Source organism: Schistocerca cancellata, chromosome 11, assembly GCF_023864275.1.
Source record: "Schistocerca cancellata isolate TAMUIC-IGC-003103 chromosome 11, iqSchCanc2.1, whole genome shotgun sequence".
NCBI lineage: Eukaryota > Metazoa > Arthropoda > Insecta > Orthoptera > Acrididae > Schistocerca > Schistocerca cancellata.
Genome location: NC_064636.1, coordinates 23,212,927 through 23,234,758, shown reverse-complemented (window position 1 = coordinate 23,234,758; position 21,832 = coordinate 23,212,927). Strand labels below are relative to the sequence as shown.

The following is a 21,832-nucleotide window of genomic DNA, read 5'->3' as shown; positions in this document are numbered from 1 at the left end:
GAGACAACGCAGCCGCACATCGAGCTAACGTTACGCAACAGTTTCTTTGTGATAACAACTTTGAAGTGATTCCTCGTGCTCCCTACTCACCTGACCTGGCTCCTAGTGACTTTTGGCTTTTTCCAACAATAAAAGACACTCTCCGTGGCCGCACATTCACCAGCCGTGCTGCTATTGCCTCAGCGATTTTCCAGTGGTCAAAACAGACTCGTAAAGAAGCCTTCGCCGCTGCCATGGGATCATGGCGTGAGCGTTGTGAAAAATGTGTACGTCTGCAGAGCGATTACGTCGAGAAGTAACGCCAGTTTCATCGATTTCGGGTGAGTAGTTGATTAGAAAAAAAATCGGAGGCCTTAGAACTTGAATGCACCTCGTATTATGCAGTTCCATTTCCGTGACGCGAGACACAAACACGTGTTAACTTATTACAGCACAACTCACGACTTAACTGTTGCATCGATGTGCCGCTTGGACTAGAAGCAGCTTATAGACCAAGGTCAAAGATATTGTACCTACGCAAGCCTGCAGGGTTGCCACATCTTGCAAAGAAAATCAGTCGGATTACTTTACTGTCACACCTCATATGTCCAACTACCATACAGATTAGAAACGCGTGCTTTCTCTTTCCTTTCTTTTCCATTTGAGCAGACTGAGCCACAGCAAATTGTTGCCATATACAGCTAGTACCCCATATACTGGCGGTGACACTGTCCACGTTAGAGCTGGTCCCACACACGTTATATCTGGCGATTCGGCAAACCACGAAAGTACCTCAGCGTCATGTAGGCAGTTCATAAATACACATGAATGTGTGGACAGGCATTACCCTGCTAAGAATGGCACGACAAAAGTGTCGGGTCAGGCCTAACACACGAGGGGGCAAGGTGTCTGCGATGCACCGTCGTGCCGTCAAGAGTTCCGTGGCCCGAAGACATAACCGGTCGCTGCCCACAGCACGGTGCCAGTAATAACACCACTGTGCCTCTCCAAAACCGTGGAAGAACTGGACCCGTCCACAGGTCGATGCCATGATCGCTGACAAGCTCATCCAGAGTGAGTGAAGGATCACAGGGGAGGGGGGGGGGGGGGAGCGAAGTTAGTGCAACACCATCTGTGAGATGACATTGCTTTTCCAGTCACGCTTGTCATAATTCTAAAGAGAGCCTCCGCATGGTGTGGTAGTGACTTCTTGAGTAACAGAACCCAGTACGTTGTCCTCGATGGTGAGTGTTCATTGGAGGTGAGGGTATCATCTGGAGTGCCCCAGGGAAGTGTGGTAGGTCCGCTGTTGTTTTCTATCTACATGAATGATCTTTTGGATAGGGTGGATAGCAATGTGCGGCTGTTTGCTGATGATGCTGTGGTGTACGGGAAGGTGTCGTCGTTGAGTGACTGTAGGAGGATACAAGATGACTTGGACAGGATTTGTGATTGGTGTCAAGAATGGCAGCTAACTCGAAATATAGATAAATGTAAATTAATGCAGATGAATAGGAAAAAGAATCCTATAATGTTTGAATACTCCATTGGTAGTGCAGCGCTTGACACAGTCACGTCGATTAAATATTTGGGCGTAACATTGCAGAGCGATACGAAGTGGGACAAGCATGTAATGGCGTTTGTGGGGAAGGCGGATAGTCGTCTTCGGTTCATTGGTAGAATTTTGGGAAGATGTGGTTCATCTGTAAAGGAGAGCGCTTATAAAACACTAATACGCCCTATTCTCGAGTACTGCTCGAGCGTTTGGGATCCCTATCAGGTCGGATTGAGGGAGGACATAGAAGCAATTCAGAGGCGGGCTGCTAGATTTGTTACTGGTAGGTTCGATCATCACGCGAGTGTTACGGAAATGCTTCAGGAACTCGGGTGGGAGTCTCTGGAGGAAAGGAGGCGTTCTTTTCGTGAATCGCTACTGAGGAAATTTAGAGAACCAGCATTTGAGGCTGACTGCAGTACAATTTTACTGCCGCCAACTCATAGGGCTCGTACAGAGGCATATAGGCAGTCATTTTTCCCTCGTTCTGTTTGGAAACGGAACAGGGAGAGAAGACGCTAGTTGTGGTACGAGGTACCCTCCGCCACGCACCGTATGGTGGATTGCGGAGTATGTATGTAGATGTAGATGTAGTTCGCTAATCCGACCAATTAGCTGTTCTCGGAGGGCAAGCACAGATGTGAAGGTGCTCATTTCACAATACGGCGACCGTCCCTACACCCTTGACGACCCGAACGCCATCCGTCATGTTCCAGTTCAACATGGGACCACCGTTACATCCAAATGCCTCGTAAATCTGGATACTGCTCGATTTGGCCAGCCGACCAAATGGACACTCGCAGTGAGAACTCTAAACGCCATCTGAATAGGTCTGGGAAGAGCCATTGGCACTGACCGACCGCCGTGTCATCCTGGCATCACCAGATGCGGGTACGGATGCGCGTGACGTCACTACACTGCTCTCCGGACCGTCCTCAATTTTCGTGACCGGCGGCGTACTTCGTGCTGTGTCAAAAGCACGGATTTCGTTCACTGTTACAATTGCTGAGCATCCAATCAGGTAAATGGCCAATAACACCTGAGGAATACAATAATCATGTATTGAAAGGCGGTGAAACATGTTCTAGTTTGACCCGAGCGCGCCGCAGAGAAAACAGGTGGTGAACGCGCGTGGTTTCAGCGATGTAACAACTCGCCATCGCTGATTCCAGAGATGCTGCGTCAGCGTCGCGACTCAGCCGGCCGATATCGACGTTACCCGAAGGCCAAAAGTCATAAGTTGGCAAGGCGTTGCGTGTTATTCCATGTAAATGGATCCCATTGTATAGCATCAAAAAATTCTTCCCCAGTAGACCTCTTACCACTCACTCCGTCTTCAGGCCACAAGTGGCCTACCGGTACCGTCCGACCGCCGTGTCATCCTCAGTTGAGGATGCGGATAGGAGGGACGTGGGGTCAGCACACCGCTCTCCCGGCCGTTGCGATGGTATTCTTGACCGAAGCCGCTACTATTCGGTCGAGTAGCTCCTCCATTGGCATCACGAGGCTGAGTGCACCCTGAAAAATGGAAACAGCGCATGGCAGCTGGATGGTCACCCATCCAAGTGCCGGCCACGCCCAACAGCGCTTAACTTCGGTGATCTCACGGGGCCAGCCGGAGTGGCCGAGCGGTTCTAGGCGCTACAGTCTGGAACCGCGCGACCGCTACGGTCGCAGGTTCGAATCCTGCCTCTGGCATGGATGTGTGTGATGTCCTTAGGTTAGTTAGGTGTAAGTAGTTCTAAGTTCTAGGGGACTGATGACCTCAGATGTTAAGTCCCATAGTGCTCAGAGCCATTTGATTTCAACCCGCCCAAAGACGTAAACCACTATGCAAGAGCAGCGCCTATTAGACGGAGGGGGTCCGACAGCCGATCAGTTCCAGTCATTCCACCAGGAAGGAGGTACACGGCTCGTGTTGTCTGTAGTTCAACCGTGCCTAGACGGTCAATACCGCGGTTCGTTCGCATTGTTACTTTGCGCCAGGAAGGGCTCTCAACAAGGGAAGTGTCCAGGCGTCTCGGAGTGAACCGAAGCGATGTTGTTCGGACATGAAGGAGATACAGAGAGACAGGAACTGTCGATGACATGCCTCGCTCAGGCCGCCCGAGGGCTACTACTGCAGTGGATGACCGCTACCTACGGATTATGGCTCGGAGGAACCCTGACAGCAACGCCACTATGTTGAGTAATGCTCTTCTTGCAGTCACAGGACGTCATGTTACGACTCAAACTGTGCGGAATAGGCTGCGTGATGCGCAACTTCAGCACTGACGTCCATTGCGATGTCCGTCTTTGCAACCACGACACCGTGCAGCGCGGTACAGATGGGCCCAACAACATGCCGAATGGACCGCTCAGGGATTGGCATCAAATTCTCTTCACCAAACAATTGTCGGAAACTTGTTTGGAGGCAACTGGGTGAGGCTGAACACCTTAGCCACACTGTTCAGCGAGTGCAGCAAGGTGCATCTTCCCTGATGTTTTGGGTTGGCTGGTGGTCATGGAAGGCGTCGAAACGGCTGTACGATACGTGAATGCCATCCTTCGACCGACAGTGCAACCGTAATTGCAGCATCTTGGAGAGGCATTGGTCTTCATGGACGACAATTCGCGCCCCCCATCGGGCACATCTTGTGAATGACTTCCTTCAGGATGACGACATCGCTCGAATAAGGTGGCCACCATGTTCTTCAGACATAAACTCTATTGAACATGCGTGGGATAGATTGAAAACAGCTCTTTATGGACGACGTGACCCACCAATCACTCTGAGGGACCTACACCAAATTGCCGTTGAGGAGTGGGACAGTCTGGACCAACAGTGCCTTGATGAACTAGTGGATAGTAGACCATGAGAAATACAGGCATGCATCAATGCAAGAGGACGTGCTACTGGGTATTAGAGGTACCGTTGTGTACAGCAATCTGGACCACCACCTCTGAAATTCTCGCTGTATGGCGGTACAACATGTAATGTGTGGTTCTGATGAGCAATAAAAAGGGCGGAAATGATTTTTATGTCGATCTCTATTTCAGTTTTCTGTACAGGCTCCGGAACTCTCGGAACCGAGGTGATGCAAAGCTTTTTTTGGTGTGTGTATGTAGGTCCCGGGATTTTGAAGTAGTCCCGGATTAGACACTGGTTTGGCGAAATTGTCTTTTTGGGCGGTCGCTCGGTTGTCCTGTGGGCAGTTCGGGAGGAAGGAGTGGTTATTTTGCTTTGATAGATACAGCGTGAGCCATGTTAGAGAGTGAGATTTGGATTTGATGATTTTTAGGGAATTGGTAGAACCCGATATCGTGTCCGTGTCGTATGATTAGTGGTTGCGGCTCGCCCAGAGGTAATTGGGTTACTAGCTGTTTTTTGGGAACGGTTTGGTGGTGACTGGCGTGTATGGAGAAGGGAAAGCCTCGAACACATTTTTGGTTGTTGTTTGGATGCCACGATCATACAGCGGATTTAGTATTGGTTCGTGTATATTCGAACTGTTTCACGTTGATATGAGAGATCGCACGAGTAGGTTGAGTTGGTAGGCGACGGGTATAGAAAGGAACCATTTACAAGCAACATGTAACTAAACAAAAAACTTGGTTAGTAGAAGTGAGGAGTGGTCTGATTTAGTTTAGGGAACTTTAGTGGGTCGCGTTGTGCTAACACCTGAAGAGGCCAGTTTTGTTTGAACTGTTGGTTAAGGTTAAGGCAAAAGAGGCGGTGGCGCCTAGGTTTTTTTTAAATATTTTTGTTTGTTATTGGATTTCCGTTTCTGTGAGGGGGGGGGGGGGAGTGGAGTAGTCTCTGCTGGCACTCGATCACTTACGAGGTTTGAACTTGTATTGAGATACCTAGCTGAAATAAAGACAGGTTTTTTTGGGTCCAAAGAAACCTTTACATGTAGTTACTTAGTACCTGTTGCGTGTGATTCATTGTGTTGTAATGCCAGGTTTAAGTGTCACCCTAAACGTGACATGTTTGAAGGATATTTAATTGCAAAGAGCAAGGAAAACCTGTTTTGGTTGAAATTGAGTGACGAATAATCTCTGAAAACAGTATTATTACGTATAGGTGAAACAGTAGAAACTCTTACAAAACGACGAAAGCAAAGATTTAAGTTTCAGAGATATTACTAGCTTCTCGCGTAACATAACCAAGAGTTGGTGTTATGAAGTTTTGGTTTCAGTGAAAATCACTTAATTGCGTTAGTTCACGCAAGTTACACAAGAATCCGATACTAATCAGAGCTAACAAGATTACATTTACGTAAGAAAAGTTGCAAGCGAATGAAAATCAGAACTAAAGTTGTTACGAAAAGTCAGCGATCATACTCACAGAGGTGTAGTGGTTAATCCGTGGAATACATCACGTATCATTATTTACGTAGCAACGTTAGACCCACAGAAAGAAATAGAATTATCGCTTCAGTTATCTTTTATCCCAGTGAAAACGTAGCCCAAATACGAGTTTAATATGGATCGATCTTTGCACTCACTTCATATTTGAGATGAGTGTTAAAAGTTATTAAAAGATTACGAGGCGGTTCCAGAGAGATTGTTCTGCGTTGGAAGGAAGTCGTGCTTGTGAGTACAACTGCAAGCTGGATTTGCGATTTAGCTTGACATAACGTAAACAGGTATCGTATTGAAATAATTTTGGTGTCCTGTTTTGGACGATAGAAAATAACGTGTGTTGTCGCCGTATTCTGCTAACCTCGTCATTCTTGGTAGATAGCGATTGTCAATGTCATTTGGATATTTTGTTGTATCTATTTGTGGTGTAGTAGCATTACTGTATGACTTCGAATTTTGCGTATAGTGAAAATGCTGTTTGTTATTATCTAGCATTCGAGTCTGCTGTCTCGTCAGTGTTTATTATCGTTATAGTTGCTAATCACCAAAGGGTTGATCTGTCCTTAGTTTGCTGTCTAAGAGTGCAACTACTGTACAAGCTAGGCTTCAAGTGTTTGCGAGGCGCTCGGCTACTACTGGAATATTCTGTGACCCGATCCACAGTCACAACATCGACTGTGAGTGCAAAAACTGTACCAAATTCTTGCTGTAGTGGTCGATTGGTTCGCTCAAGCAATTTTGCGCAGCAGGAAGCCAACATCAGCCAACATCGACGTTGGTACAAAATGGTTCAAATGGCTCTGAGTACTATGGGACTTAAATTCTGAGGTCATCAGTCCCCTAGAACTTAGAACTACTTAAACCTAACTAACCTAAGGACATCACACATATCCATGCCCGAGGCAGGATTCGAACCTGCGACCGTAGCAATCGCGCCGTTGCACAATGAAGCGCCTAGAACCGCTCGGCCACCCCGGCCGGCGATGTTGGTACGATCCCCCCCACCCCCGTTTCCTTTTTTTTTTTTTGTAGGATTTATGGGACCAAACTGCTGAGGTCATCGGTCCCTAAGCGTACACACTACTTAATCTAACTTAAACTAAGGACGACACACCCCCGTGCCGAGGGAGGACTCGAGGACACGAACCTCCGACGAGAGGACCCGTACGAATACGATCCCTTGTAAATTGCAGTTGTTTCAAAGAAAATGCCTTTTTTGCATCCTGCGTAACGAAATTTTTATTTTTTTATTCATGCACCCAGACGCGTTTCGCCTTTATCTTCCAAAACATCTTCAGTGGCTGTCCTGAAATATTACATGATTTGTCCATTTTTACACATAGGTTATGGTTTCACATCTAGGTTATACATAGATATGAAAACAGTTCCTTAACGTTTTTTCATGAAACGGAAAGGTACTTGCAGGTAACTTGTAATTCACTGCATCCAAGCAAACTGCTTTTTCTCATCTGGCAACCAGGTGGACATCTTACGGTTCACTTCCAGTTCACGGTCTTGCGTTACACATCACTGTAACTGCCATCTTTTTAATACAGAGTTTCATTTGTTTTTCTAAGTGTTACCAACATTCTCAGTTTTCTGCATTCAACTGTTTTGTGAATGTGTGTGTGTGTGTGTGTGTGTGTGTGTGTGTGTGTGTGTGTGTGTGTGAGTGTGTGTGTGTTTCGCAGAACATTTGAGAGAAAATAACCCAAACCTCCTACACGAGAAAATGATATGAAAATAATTAGAATAAATAATGAAAGACATCTCGTAACATTATGGGAAAATTATCATATATATAAAACAAAAGATAAAAAGAAACAACTGCTAAATGACCAAGTAAATATGACTAACAACTCACTGTTTAGACTGTTTGATCATATAATAGACACAAATCCGAAAAAATAGCTACACATCTGATTCCTCTCATAAGTAGATACAGGAAAATATAATAATAATAATAATCATTATTATTTTTTGAACAAATAAATGAGTAAAAAATAGTAATAAAAATAAAATAAATAATTTTTATTTTAATAAAAAAAATCTCTCTCCCTCCCTAACACACACATACACACACAGACACACACACACACCACAAAACAGTTGAATGCAGAAAACTGAAAGTGTTGGTAACACTTAGAAGAACAAATGAAACTCTGTGTTAAAAAGATGGCAGTTACAATGATGTGTAACGTAAACAGAGATCTGAAAGTGAACTGTAAGATGTCCACCTAGTTGCCAGATGAGAAAAAGCAGCCGGCCGCTGTGGCCGAGCGGTACTAGCCGCTTCAATCTGGAACCGCGCGACCGCAACGTCACAGGTACGAATCCTGCTTCGGGCGTGGATGTGTGTGATGTCCTTAGGCTAGTTAGGTTTAAGTACTTCTAAGTTCTAGGGGACTGGTGACCTCAGAAGTTAAGTCCCATAGCGCTCAGAGCCATTTGAGCCATCATACAATGAAGGCTTTTACGACCGGATGGTACTGTTGTTGATAATTCAGCAGGACCAGCCATACCTCTGAGGATGTCCAACGTAGTATTGGACGAAACGTTAGTAATAGAAGTATTCCATGGACCACGGCCATATAACCCGGAAGAATTATCAACAACATTTGAGCCATTTTTGAGAAAAAGCAGTTTGCTTGGATGCAGTGATTTAGAAGTTACCTGTAAGTGCTTTTCCATTTCATTAAAAAAGTTAAGGAACTGTTTTTAAATCTGTAACCTAGATGTGAAACCATAACTTATGTGTAAAAATGGACAAATCATGTAATATTTCAGGACACCCACTGACTATGCCTTGTTAAAAAAAGGCGAAACGCATCTGGGTGCATAGATAAAAATAAAATTTCGATCTGCAGCATGCAGAAAAGGCATTTTCTTTGAAACACCTGCAATTTATATACAGTTTCTGTGAAAATGGCCACTACAAGAAACGATCCCTTGTCGTTTTGAGTTAGATCTTCAGTCCTGCCAGTCGCCGCGTTATAACTTCTCAGTCAAGCAGCTCCTCAATTGAGACCACGCTCGCCAACACTGCTCGGCAGAACGGACGGTCACCCATCCAAGTGCAAGCCAAGCCCGACAGCCCTTAATTTCGGTGATCTGACGGGAACCGGTGTTACCACTGCGGCAAGGCCGTTGGCACACGCACAATAAGAGTGCTTTGAAATTTTGTGATGTGCTGATAACGCTTTCTCACATGTGTACTTAACATCTCACAAGGGAACCTCCCCATCGCACCCCACTCAGATTTAGTTATAAGTTGGCACAGTGGATAGGCCTTGAAAAACTGAACCCAGATCAATCGAGAAAACAGGAAGAAGTTGTGTGGAACTATGAAAAAATAAGCAAAATATACAAACTGAGTAGTCAATGCGAAACATAGCCAACATCAAGGACAATCTGAGCTCTAGAGCTCCGTGGTCCCGTGGTTAGCGTGAGCAGCTGCGGAGCCAGAGGTCCTTGCTTCAAGTCTTCCCCTGAGAGAAAAGTTTACTTTCGTTATTATCGCAAAGTTATGATCTGTCTGTTCGTTCATTGACGTCTCTGTTCAGTGCAATAAGTTTAGTGTCTGTGTTTTGCGACCGCACCGCAAAACCGTGCGATTAGTAGACGAAAGGACGTGCCTCTCCAATGGGAACCGAAAACGTTTGATCGCAAGGTCATAGGTCAACCGATTCCTCCACAGGAAAACACGTCTGATATATTATATACGACACTGGTGACGGCATGAGCGTCACATGACAGGAATATGTTGTCGACCCACCTAACTTGCACACTTGGCGAATGGGTAAAAAGATTCTTCTACCTTGCCCGATTTAGGTTTTCTTGTGGATGTGATAATCACACCCAAGAAAGTGTGTTTCGATGTTTGTTTAGGTGTAGCGTCCCCATACTGCGGCGCAGTTACCTCGCATCCGACGGACAGATAATAATTGTCCGAAAATAAAAAATTGAACATCTCACTCGAGGGAAGACTTGAACCAAGGACCTCTCGCTCCGCAGCTGCTCACGCTTACCACGGGACCACGGCACTCCTGAGCTCACGGGCCCTGATCTCAAACTTCCCTATATGTTGCCTATCTTGCGCATGGACTACTCAGTTTGTATATTTTACTTATTTTTTTCATAGTTCCACACAACTTCTTCCTGTTTTCTCGATTGATCTGGGTTCAGTTTTTCGAGGACTATCCACTGTACCAACTTATAACTAAATCTGAGCGGGGTACGATGGGGAGGTTCCCTTGTCAGAGTCCTTCACACTGCGGAAGGTAGAAACCGAACGTTTATTAACCGATACCGGTATTTTCGTTCCGAATAACCGGTATTTTTCGGTATTTGTTTCGTCACAGTTATAATAGGTGTTTTCTATTTTTTACTGATAACCGAGTAAAAAAACCGAAATATTAATTAGCCATAGCACCAGCGCTAATATTTTTCGTTTCTAAAGCAACCTTTTTTTAAAAGTAAGAGTAATTTTTATTGGTTAAATCTGCATTGGTTTGAAATACTGCGTTATTATAGAGAACGTGAAAAGCGATCGTTGCTATTTTAATAACAATGTCGATAGAAACGAACAACAAAGGCATGGCGTAACAATTGTTACAGCACTGATGAGACAATAATATCCCTGTTGCTGTGTGTCGTGGCTTAAGGTACCCGTTGTACTGGAGTGTGCGGGAGTTGCTGTCCCCACCTGTTCTATACGGCAGTTTCTCGCTGTCTTCTGTGAAGTGACGTAGCAATGAAGTACATGTTTTGCTTGGTTTAAAACGTTAAAAATTTGTTTCGCATTTCTATGAAATAAGGAAAGAAGTACAAACTTATAGTACGAGGTGCATTCAAGTTCTAAGGCCTCCGATTTTTTTTCTAATTAACTACTCACCCGAAATCGATGAAACTGGCGTTACTTGTCGACGTAATCGCCCTGCAGACGTACACATTTTTCACAACGCTGATGCCACGATTCCATGACAGCGGCGAAGGCTTCTTTAGGAGTCTGTTTTGACCACTGGAAAATCGATGAGGCAATAGCGGCACAGCTGGTGAATGTGCGACCACGGAGAGTGTCTTTCATTGTTGGAAAAAGCCAAAAGTCACCAGGAGCCAGGTCAGGTCAGTAGGGAGCATGAGGAATCACTTCAAAGTTGTTATCACGAAGAAACTGTTGCGTAACGTTAGCTCCATGTACGGGTGCGTTGTCTCGGTGAAACAGCACACGGACAGCCCTTCCCAGACGTTTTTGTTGCAGTGCTGGTTCAAATGGCTCTGACCACTATGGGACTCAACATCTTAGGTCATAAGTCCCCTAGAACTTAGAACTACTTAAACCTAACTAACCTAAGGACATCACACACACCCATGCCCGAGGCAGGATTCGAACCTGCGACCATAGCAGTCCCGCGGTTCCGGACTGCAGCGCCAGAACCGCTAGACCACCGCGGCCGGCGTTGCAGTGCAGGAAGGAATTTGTTCTTCAAAACATTTTCGTAGGATGCACCTGTTACCGTAGTGCCCTTTGGAACGCAATGGGTAAGGATTACGCCCTTGCTGTCCCAGAACATGGACACCATCATTTTTTCAGCACTGGCGGTTACCCGAAATTTTTTTGGTGGCGGTGCATCTGTGTGCTTCCATTGAGCTGACTGGCGCTTTGTTTCTGGATTGAAAAAGGCATCCACGTCTCATCCATTGTCACAACCGACGAAAAGAAAGTCCCATTCGTGCTGTCGTTGCGCGTCAACATTGCTCGGCAACGTGCCACACGGGCAGCCGTGTGGTCGTCCGTCAGCATTCGTGGCACCCATCTGGATGACACTTTTCGCATTTTCAGGTCGTCATGCAGGATTGCGTGCACAGAACCCACAGAAATGCCAACTCTGGAGGCGATCTGTCCAACAGTCATTCAGCGATCCCCCAAAACAATTCTCTCCACTTTCTCGATCGTGTCGTCAGACTGGCTCGTGCGAGCCCGAGGTTGTTTCGGTTTCTCGCCTCACGATGTTCTGCCTTCATTAAACTGTCGCACCCATGAACGCACTTTCGACACATCCGTAACTCCATCACCATATGTCTCCTTCAACTGTCGATGAATTTCAATTGGTTTCACGCCACGCAAATTCAGAAAACGAATGATTGCACGCTGTTCAAGTAAGGAAAACGTCGCCATTTTAAGTATTTAAAACAGTTCTCATTCTCGCCGCTGGCGGTAAAATTCCATCTGCCGTACGGTGCTGCCATCTCTGGGACGTATTGACAACATTTTAAAACAATGCGCATGTTTCTATCTCTTTCCAGTCCTTAGAACTCATGCACTTCATACTAGTAATAAATCAAAAACTTAGCAAATTTTATTCATAGCATAAAACAAAATAGGAACTAACTGATCAGTTGGCTTTGTTTGCATAACATGCCTTTATCTCCTTGTGGCCCTTAAAAACAGGTAAATTAACACGAAAAATAGGGACTTTCGATCTCAGTTTTCACTCTTCAGCACTAACTACTCGTGACCTCCAAATGGTGGCATCGTTCCCAATTACAACATGATTTTTGAATAGAGTTTCAGTGAAATAGAAACAGTAGAAGAATCCTGATGATTTTTTGTGGTAGTCAACCACTTTTCACTTTTCGAGGAAAAGCATCGAATCGTAGATGGACTTCGTTAAATATTTTGATTCTATTTATCTTCAAATGGAGGGAGTGAAAATATTTCAGTGTCTTTGTTTGCTGATGAAACAACAGGAATAAAAACAAAAATCGGTTATCTCAGAAACCGATTATTTTGAGCGGTTTTAACAGTCTGGCTAAAATGGCGTTGAAAAAACCGATATAACCGGAAACCAATTGTTACGACGACAACCGCCACTCCTACTTCGCAGTAATCACCTAACACCTAACACTCTTCACACCTCTTAGTGTATACACTATCAGGTTTGGTGAAAACGCTAAAGAGCAAGACTTGTAAAAGTTTTCATGAACAACACTCCAACTCCACTGTTCCTGAAGACAGGAACATTCAGAAGTTGATAAAAAAAAATGGTGGTCCAGAAGTGACGTCTCCTAGTTGTAAGCACAGCTGTATGGCCTTGTAATGCAACAACTTCGATTCTCACATTGGCGAATGTGCCACACGGCTTTTAATGTATTGATCGATATTTAGTACCGAGTTCTGTGCTTTCTTATGAACACGTTTCACATTGGCCATTTATCGTTTATTGTTGTGTGGAAGAATCGTAGCTTATATAGCTACTCACACTGAACAAACCCTGGCATCAAGAAGATCACACATTTTTTATAATTTGTGACAGTGCATTTTCGAGTTTATAATCAGCTAAATAAAAAATTTTCGAACTCTGGAGATTTTTAATTCCATTTTGTAGTGCAGATATTTTCGTGTAAAATTATCGTTTTGAACGTTACGTAACACTGGCGTAGAAAGATGAAGATTCTGACAAAAAGCATAATGTACAAAGCAGCTTGCTAATCAAAAAAGTGTCGTTCTTAGGTGAGAAGATGTGCAAATGTTAGTAACCGAAATGTTTCTGTTATTTATCAGAAAATTAGTTTCTTAGAAGTAATTGTTCGAAGGTCATATTCTACAAGATTTAACCTTGGAAAACTTTATATTACACAAAACTGTATATGAATAATATGTTTACATTTTCCACTGATCACGCTGTCATACATTCATAATTTTGCACAAGTGTTTCACCGTTGTAAATTATGTAAAATACTGTTTGTAATAATAGCTGAAATTGTTTGCACTGTCGACTCTTTGATATAAGTGACGAACCTGCGACCCAAGAGGCTAGCAGCTGGGAATTGGGTGTAGTTATTGTTACCCAAAGAAAGTAATTCAGTACAGTGCCAGTTAAAAAAAATTAATAATGGTAGAAACGTAGACTGAATAAGGGAACAAATTATTAGTTAAGTAGCATCACATCTTTCATTTTAAAAAGTGAACTGCAAAAAAAGTTACTTTTTGGGTTTAATCTCTTTTTTTACATCTTATGCAAGAACATGAATGTTACAACGTTCAGTTCAAACTCTGGAATAGGTTGCTATCGTGCTGCAAAATGTTTCTGCTAGTCCAGAAACAAAATCTGTCATATGGTTTTTATCATTCTATACTCCAATCTATATACCAATTGCGGAAACGGTCGATATCGTGTTGGTGTATGGCTATTGTGATCAAAATGCCCAACGGGCGTGTGCTATGTATGCTGCTCGGTATCCTGGACGACGTCATCCAAGTGTGCGGACCGTTCGCCGGATAGTTACGTTGTTTAAGGAAACAGGAAGTGTTCAGCCACATGTGAAACGTCAACCACGACCTGCAACAAATGATGATACCCAAGCAGGTGTTTTAGCTGCTGTCGCGGCTAATCCGCACTTCAGTAGCAGAGAAATTGCGCGAGAATCGGGAATCTCAAAAACGTCGGTGTTGAGAATGCTACATCAACATCGATTGCACGCGTACCATATTTCTATGCACCAGGAATTGCATGGCGACGACTTTGAACGTCGTGTACAGTTCTGCCACGGGGCACAAGAGAAATTACGGGAGGTTGCCAGATTTTTTGCACGCGTTCTATTTAGCGACGAAGCGTCATTCACCAAGAGCGGTAACGTAAACCGGCGTAATACGTACTATTGGGCAATGGAAAATCCACGATGGCTGCGGCAAGTGGAACATAAGCGACCTTGTCGGGTTAATGTATGGTGCGGCATTATGGGAGGAAGGGTAATTGGCCCTCATTTTATCGATGGCAATCTAAATGGTGAAATGTATGCTGATTTCCTACGTAATGTTCTACCGATGTTACTAAAAGATGTTTCAGTGCATGACGGAATGGCGATGTACTTCCAACATGATGGATGTCCGGCACATAGCTCGCGTGCGGTTGAAGGGGTATTGAATAGCATATTTCATGACAGGTGGATTGGTCGTCGAAGCACCATACCGTGGCCCACACGTTCACCGGATCTGACGTCCCCGGATTTCTTTCTGTGGGGAAAGTTGAAGGATATTTGCTATCGTGATCCACCGACAACGCCTGACAAGATGCGTCAGCGCATTGTCAATGCATGTGCGAACATTACGGAAGGCGATCTACTCGCTGTTGAGAGGAATGTCGTTACACGTATTGCCAAATGCATTGAGGTTGACGGACATCATTTTGAGCATTTATTGCATTAATGTGATATTTACAGGTAATCTCGCTTTAACAGCATGCGTTCTCAGAAATGATAAGTTCACAAAGGCACATGTATAACATTGGAACAACCGAAATAAAATGTTCAAACGTACCTGCGTTCTGTATTTTAATTTAAAAAACCTACCTGTTACCAACTGTTCGTCTAAAATTGTGAGCCATATGTTTGTGGCTATTACAGCGCCATCTATCACAAAGCGAAAAAAGTGGTCCAACCAAAACATTCACATTTCTTTAAGTACTACACGAATATGTAATGAAAATGGGGATTCCAATTTTAGAAAAACGCAGTTCATATCCGTTTGACCTATGGCAGCGCCATCTAGCGGGCCAACCATAGCGCCATCTGGTTTCCCCCTTCAAGGTAGACGAGTTCCTTTCTTTGTATTTTTTTGTTTGGCGCTTATTTCGTGAGATATTTGACCCGGTCACGATCAATGGACCACCTTGTATATGTAGTGTGTGTAGGTAGTAAGATTAAAAATGCAGGTAAGATAAAAAACAAGAAAAAAAGTAAAAGACTTCAGTAACATTTATGAATGAAAGGAAATATGTTGAATTGTTTGATGTATGATGTAGGAGACGCCTGTCTTAGAAATTTTCAGATGGAGCCACCAATCAACCAAGTCTTTCAAAGAACTGGTGAGAAAAGAAAATTAATGGAAACAGTTGGACAGTAGCAATGCAAGTTGATAAGTCACATAATATGACGGAATCAGTTCCTTGTAAAGACACTACTAGGAGCGATGCAAGGAGAGAAAGCATGAGAAATATTTCGATTTGCCTTTTTAAAAAAAGTCATAAAAATGCTGAAATGTGTAAGTATGAGGAAACGAAGGAGTTAACTTGTAATAAATAGAGAGGAAGAGTTGCTATCATTCGAACCAGTTAAGATGAAGAGTAAAAAAATTGTAAAAGTAAAATAGGCCTGATTTGTGAGCAGTGGCCCACACAACTTTTCAGGGTAAAAGTGAGGCTAAATTTTTCTTCAAAAATGTAAGAAAGTAAATAACTCAGTTTCAAACACACGTTCGATGTGAGTACAGGGATACAGCTCATTTGAATATACTGATTTCAATTAATGGCCATAACACATCAAAAGTCTCACATTCTGCAGCACTGGATCACATTTTCAAAATTTTGACTGACTGCCATGTGGATGTACAAAACATTAGGTTCTGAGACTGCAAATTACAAAATGAGTCATGGAAAGAAGTAAAAATCAAGACGTTCAAACAATAAACGGGGATGCACCAGCATTGTCTTCCTGCGTAATTCAACCTCGGACCCTCGCAAACGCTATTAAAATGAAAAACCTGAAAAAACCACACACACACACACACACACACACACTTACACACACATACATTCTAATTTGATCATAGCAAGTAAAAGAACAGGGAAGGTTCGATATAGACCCATGTGGAACCACCAGTTCTAATAGAAAGGCGCTGTATTTTATGGGAATTACTAACTGAAACACAAGACAGTGTCAAGTAATGTGAGGAACTAGAGTTACAAGCTAGTGCTTAAGTCTAAAAAGGAGATTAATAGTATGCTGATAGTTAATTCTTTTCTTTCTATGTTGGCATACTATGCTCATTGCTTTCTAATGACTGCATGTGCGATTTTGGACGGAATACATTGCATTTTGCAGTTACTGGGTAAACAGTATGCAAAGTCTACTTACAGATCAATTATATGTGTGAAGAATTGAACAGAGCTCCGCTTTCGTAATGCTTCAAATCCTCAAATGCCCAACTGTACTGAGGTTTTCCACATTTTCCCTAAATTCTAGGATGTTTCCAGCTGAGATGACTCTCTGTCCATCATGTACAGTACATTAAATCTTGAAATATGAAGAAGCACATTCAGTGGCACTGTACGACTTCGATTGACTAAGTATGGGTTCACACAACATAGTATAATGGTACTTAATAACTCAGGAAGAGGACATAAATAATGAACAATGCAACGCAATAGTTTTTTTCCTGAATTATTTTAGCCATGGGCCCTCACAAACGCCATTGAAATAGACAAAAACGTAATGAAATAAAAAAAATATTGATTCCAAAAGAGAAGGTGAAAAGTTGAGACCTGATATAGAACCTAGTGGAACTACACATTGCACAGAAAATGGCACTGTATTTCTGGATATGCCTACCAGCATAGCGCCATTCTGTTAAGTAAGATGTGGCAATCAGGGTTTCGAGGTAGCGTGATAAAGAGATGGATGATTCCCTTTTCGTCTGTATTCACGTCCACGGCATAAAACTGTAAGCGGCTCCTGAGGTTCACAGCAGTCAACTTGAATGCAATACATTAAATTAGGCTCACTTTGCATATACCTATTAACCTCGATGCAGTTCACAGACGTGAATATTGACACTCTATAGGCGAATGTTTCTGTTGAAAAAGTCAGTGAATTAACAGTTATTTGCATTCTGGAGTAAGACGGTTCAAATCATGGCCTTAGCTTTTTTCCATTTCTGATTACATGACTGTCAACAGGAAATAACACTGTAATCTTACTTTTTTCTTTGCAGTTCGTTTTAGTATATAGAGTTCCATTTATGGGCCTTAAGCATAAAAAAACAGTACACAACACTCATTTGCATTGTGCCACCTTGTCAATTTTTTTCTGTCAAACGTAACGATCTACACAATATTTTCAAATGAACTGAATAGCTGTAAACTGGTTTGGTGAATAAATAAGGTAAAAAAAAATTGTAGTAATAGTGGTGTGGTATATTAGTCTCCGTATTAAGTGAGCTGTGAGTACTGATAAAAATTTTAACTGGACAATAGCATTCCACGATAGTCTGCGCGAATTGTGGATAGAATAGGTCGTACTTTTCTCGTGATTTATCAGCATTAAGCAAGGAATATGTATGTATTGGTTTTCTACGTCCAGAAATCACTGGAAGCCATCCAGAGATAAAAAGATAAAGGCTCAGAAACAATACAAAGACGAATAAAAATCAATTTCAAATTTGATTGCAAACAAAATAACAGAAAATTAGGGCCCTGGTAGACCCTTGTGGAACTTACAACTCTGCAGGAAAGGCGCCAACTTTAAGGAAATCGGTATCAGCACAGTATTAGAGTATATTACAAAACAAGGAATCAGTGATTTCGAGGTAGTACTAAACACAAGCCTAATAGTAAAGCTATAGCCTATTTTTTTTCGATGTGGACATTCATTGCATAACATTTCGTAGGGCTTATTTTTTTCGAATTATGTGAACAGAATACGTTATATTTTTCACCTATTGCTCCAGAAGTAAGCAAATACTACTAATATATCGATTATTTACGTGAAAACAAAGCCGAAAGGCGTAAAATTTGGCACTAGGATTGACGGATAATACAGTAATGAGATCTATATCCCACTTATATAGGTTGAAAAATTCACTGACTTCGATAAAATATCTAAATTTGGTGAGACAGCGCTTGAAATGACCGTCCTCTTAACCCCCGCCCCCCCCTCCCCCCTCACCGCCCTATCAAAATTTAGGTTTTCTGTTTTTTTTTCAATTCGCTTAAATTTAATGTTGGTATGATTTCCTTGATAAGGTTAGGGTCGATTTAATTTCCTCATCCTTCTCCTATCAAGCTTGCATTCCATCTGTAATGGCCTAGTTGTCGATGGTGCACGGAACGCAAAATTTCCTTCGTTAGTTTTAAAATATGGAGCTTTGTTAATTGTTGTAAAATACACAGAAATTCTTGTCAACTTGATTGTATGACTGTTTCTGACGTTAAACCATCTTATTCAATGACACACACGCAACACTTCGGTTTTCAGATTGAATATCTCGAAAGCAATCTGTGTATAAGTAAGATACGAAACCTTTACTAATCTCTCAGTGCTGTATCACATCATAAAACAACTTCCAAAGCGTACTTTGCGAATGAGTTACTGGGTTGAATATTTAACGTGAAGCGTGTAGGCGAGAAAAGATTTAGAAAGGGTTCGGATTGTCCTTAAAGTTTGTTGGAAGTCGCTAACTGCATTCATTATCAAACAGTAGATGAATATAGTCCGGCTAATTTGCGCTCTTTTTCAAGCAAAAGCAAGATTTCACACATCTGAATGTTTATTTCATATCTCCTGAACATGTGCCGTATAATGATATAATTTTTCAGGCACATGCAGATGTGTTTATGAATATCTACTGCAAAATGTGTATTGCGAAAAGAGTTTGTGGTAAAGCAATAATAAATTGACACGTCATGCTTGGTGTTGGAGTTTTACTGCATGAACGACGGAAATACAGTAATCGATAGTGTTCCCTGCTTTCATTATTTTGTGGGGATTGTCGGCGAGACAAAAGTTTCGAAAAGTTTTCAAATTATGTGTAAAGTTTGTGCCAAGTCGCAATGTGGTCTCGTTATAAAATACTGTGTGAGTATAGTGTGGGTGATTTTCACGCATTGAGTTGCTCAGCTTCGAGACATACACGAAGTTTCTAGCTTTAATACGTGATCTATTGCGTTGGACCTTCAACGAAAGATTATGCGTTCTAATGAGTACATTATGAAAGTTTTTTGAAATTTTTAAATTCGTTCAGTAATTTTATGAAATACTGAAAATCGATTTTTTTATTGCACTGTTTTATCAGTACAGTGACATACATTTGTTATTCTGATATTTGGAATATTCGAGTGTTATTAAAATTTTAAATTTTATTTTTAAAAATACTGCTATTACGATGAAGTTCGCACCACTACGTTTGCTAAGATGATTCTACAGTTCTATCATTTGACACCGTAATTGCGGCAACATGTTGACAATGCTGGCAAAACAAGAGCTTGTAAGATACAATCAATCATTTTACGCTCGTATCACACAGATCGACGGTGACATGACTAAGATGAACAAGATCGTGAAAAATAAAATAAAGAAAGAGTGTAATTTGCTTCCAAGCGAGTACAGTTAAGGACTCGAATACAGCTCCCTGTGGAATCAGACATTTCAGTTGATACGAGGACGTCGAAGTGGTATTCAAGGCTAAACGTGAGATTAACAGCAAGCGCTGTATTTAATTGTACTTTTTAAAATTCGTTCAGTAATTTTATGAAATACTGAAAATCAAATTTTTCTTGCACTGTTTTATCAGTTCAGTGACATACACCTGTTATTCTGATATTAGGAACATTTAGGGCATTATTAAAATTTGAAATTTTAGTTTTAAAATACTGCTATTACACACGAGGTTTCCTAACATTATTCTACAGTTCTATCATTTGACACCGTAATTGCAGCAACATATTGACAACGCTGGCAAAACAAGAGCTTGTAAGATACAATCAATCATTTTATGCTCGTATCACACAGATCGACGGTGGCATGACTAAGATGAACAAGATCGTGAAAAATAAAATAAAAAAAGAGTTTAAGAACCTTCAAGATCGCAGCGCGTCAGCAATCGTTGTTAACATATTAAAAAACTAAAAACACGTCTCGATTGCGAAAAAAGCACCTAGGTGCTTTTTTCGCAATCGAGGCAGGTTTTTAGTTTTTTGATGTAAAGAGTATTATTTGCTTCCAAGCGAGTATTGCTGCAGTTAAGGACTGGAATACAGCGCCGTGTGGAATCAGACATTTCAGTAGAGTAGTATTCGAGTCTAAACGGGAGATAAACAGCAAACGCTGTACTTAACTGTATTTTTTTTTTTTTGCGGATTCACATTCATTGCTCAAAATAGTAAGTTCGAACCGCTTTTTTATGATTGACAGTGTGCAAAAGGTCGCTGAGTATCAGTTTTTTAATATGACAAGAAGTCACTGTAAGTGACGTGCAGTTGACAACACTTGTCACTATCTAAAGAACGGTTCAGCTTGGCAACGAGTCTCGAATATTTATGATCGAAGACGTCACTGTATTCGATAGTGCGTCAAAGAATTAGTGAGGGAAGAAGCCAGGTAGAAACGAGAGGGTGGGAAGAAAAATTTGGAAAAATTCGTGTACTTACCTTCGTCCTGTTCCACACCTTCCATCACGCAGGATCAACAACAGCAACGTCCAGGTTTTCCCTTGAACTTGGAAGTCACCAACAGGTGGATTTTTTTTTTTATCCCGGTGGTTTTCCCGCTCACACGTCACAGTTTTTTCTTTCCGCTTTTCTTTTTATTCGCGTGTCCTGTAACACTCCGCCTCGTACAACAGCGAACGACGTGAGATTAAAAAAAAGATCGTTTCAGCTACTACCGCTTGGCGTAATACGAGTGTATCGGAGTATTGGCACAAGCAAGTCGCGGTTTTCGAAATGACGCGCCAGGTTCTCCGCTGGTTGCCGCATACGGGAGACAGTCGCGGGGTGGCTGCGAGAAGCGTGAAGGCGCGCGCGCGCGTGTATGCGTGGTGTCGCTGTTTTCGACCGCCGATTTCGACTCGGCGAAGCGGCGAGGTGCAGGCTGCGATGCGCCCGAAAGGGACTGTGGCTGCACGGGCTCGCGAATGAGTCCGCGGCTCGACCGCGAGCGCCGCGCGCGACTATCGATACATATCGCCGCCGCGGAGGAGGCCCGGCTATCGATCGAGCGGGCGCTCCCTGGCTGTACGTCGACTCGCAGGCAGAGTGTAGTTCACTTGTTTGTACGAGGGTGGTTTGGAGAGTTCTAGATGAGATTAGATTAGATTAGTTTTCGTTCCGTAGATCCGTGTTTTGGAAATGGAAGAGGATGTAGATGAAGATGAAATGGGAGATATGATATTGCGTG

The 21,832-nt window shown here is 42.6% G+C and overlaps 1 protein-coding gene across 1 annotated transcript in view; it reads right to left on the bottom strand.

Moving 5' to 3' along the window:
• The window catches only part of LOC126108673 (sodium/potassium/calcium exchanger 3), a 690,465-nt gene extending 668,918 nt beyond the window's left edge, over positions 1-21,547 (bottom strand). Inside the window, exon 1 of the mRNA XM_049913982.1 lies at positions 21,085-21,547. Within this exon, the coding sequence (XP_049769939.1) occupies positions 21,085-21,109 (25 nt within the window). The 5' untranslated portion in view covers positions 21,110-21,547. The remainder of the gene's footprint in view (positions 1-21,084) is intronic.
• Positions 21,548-21,832: the final 285 nt, after the last annotated feature.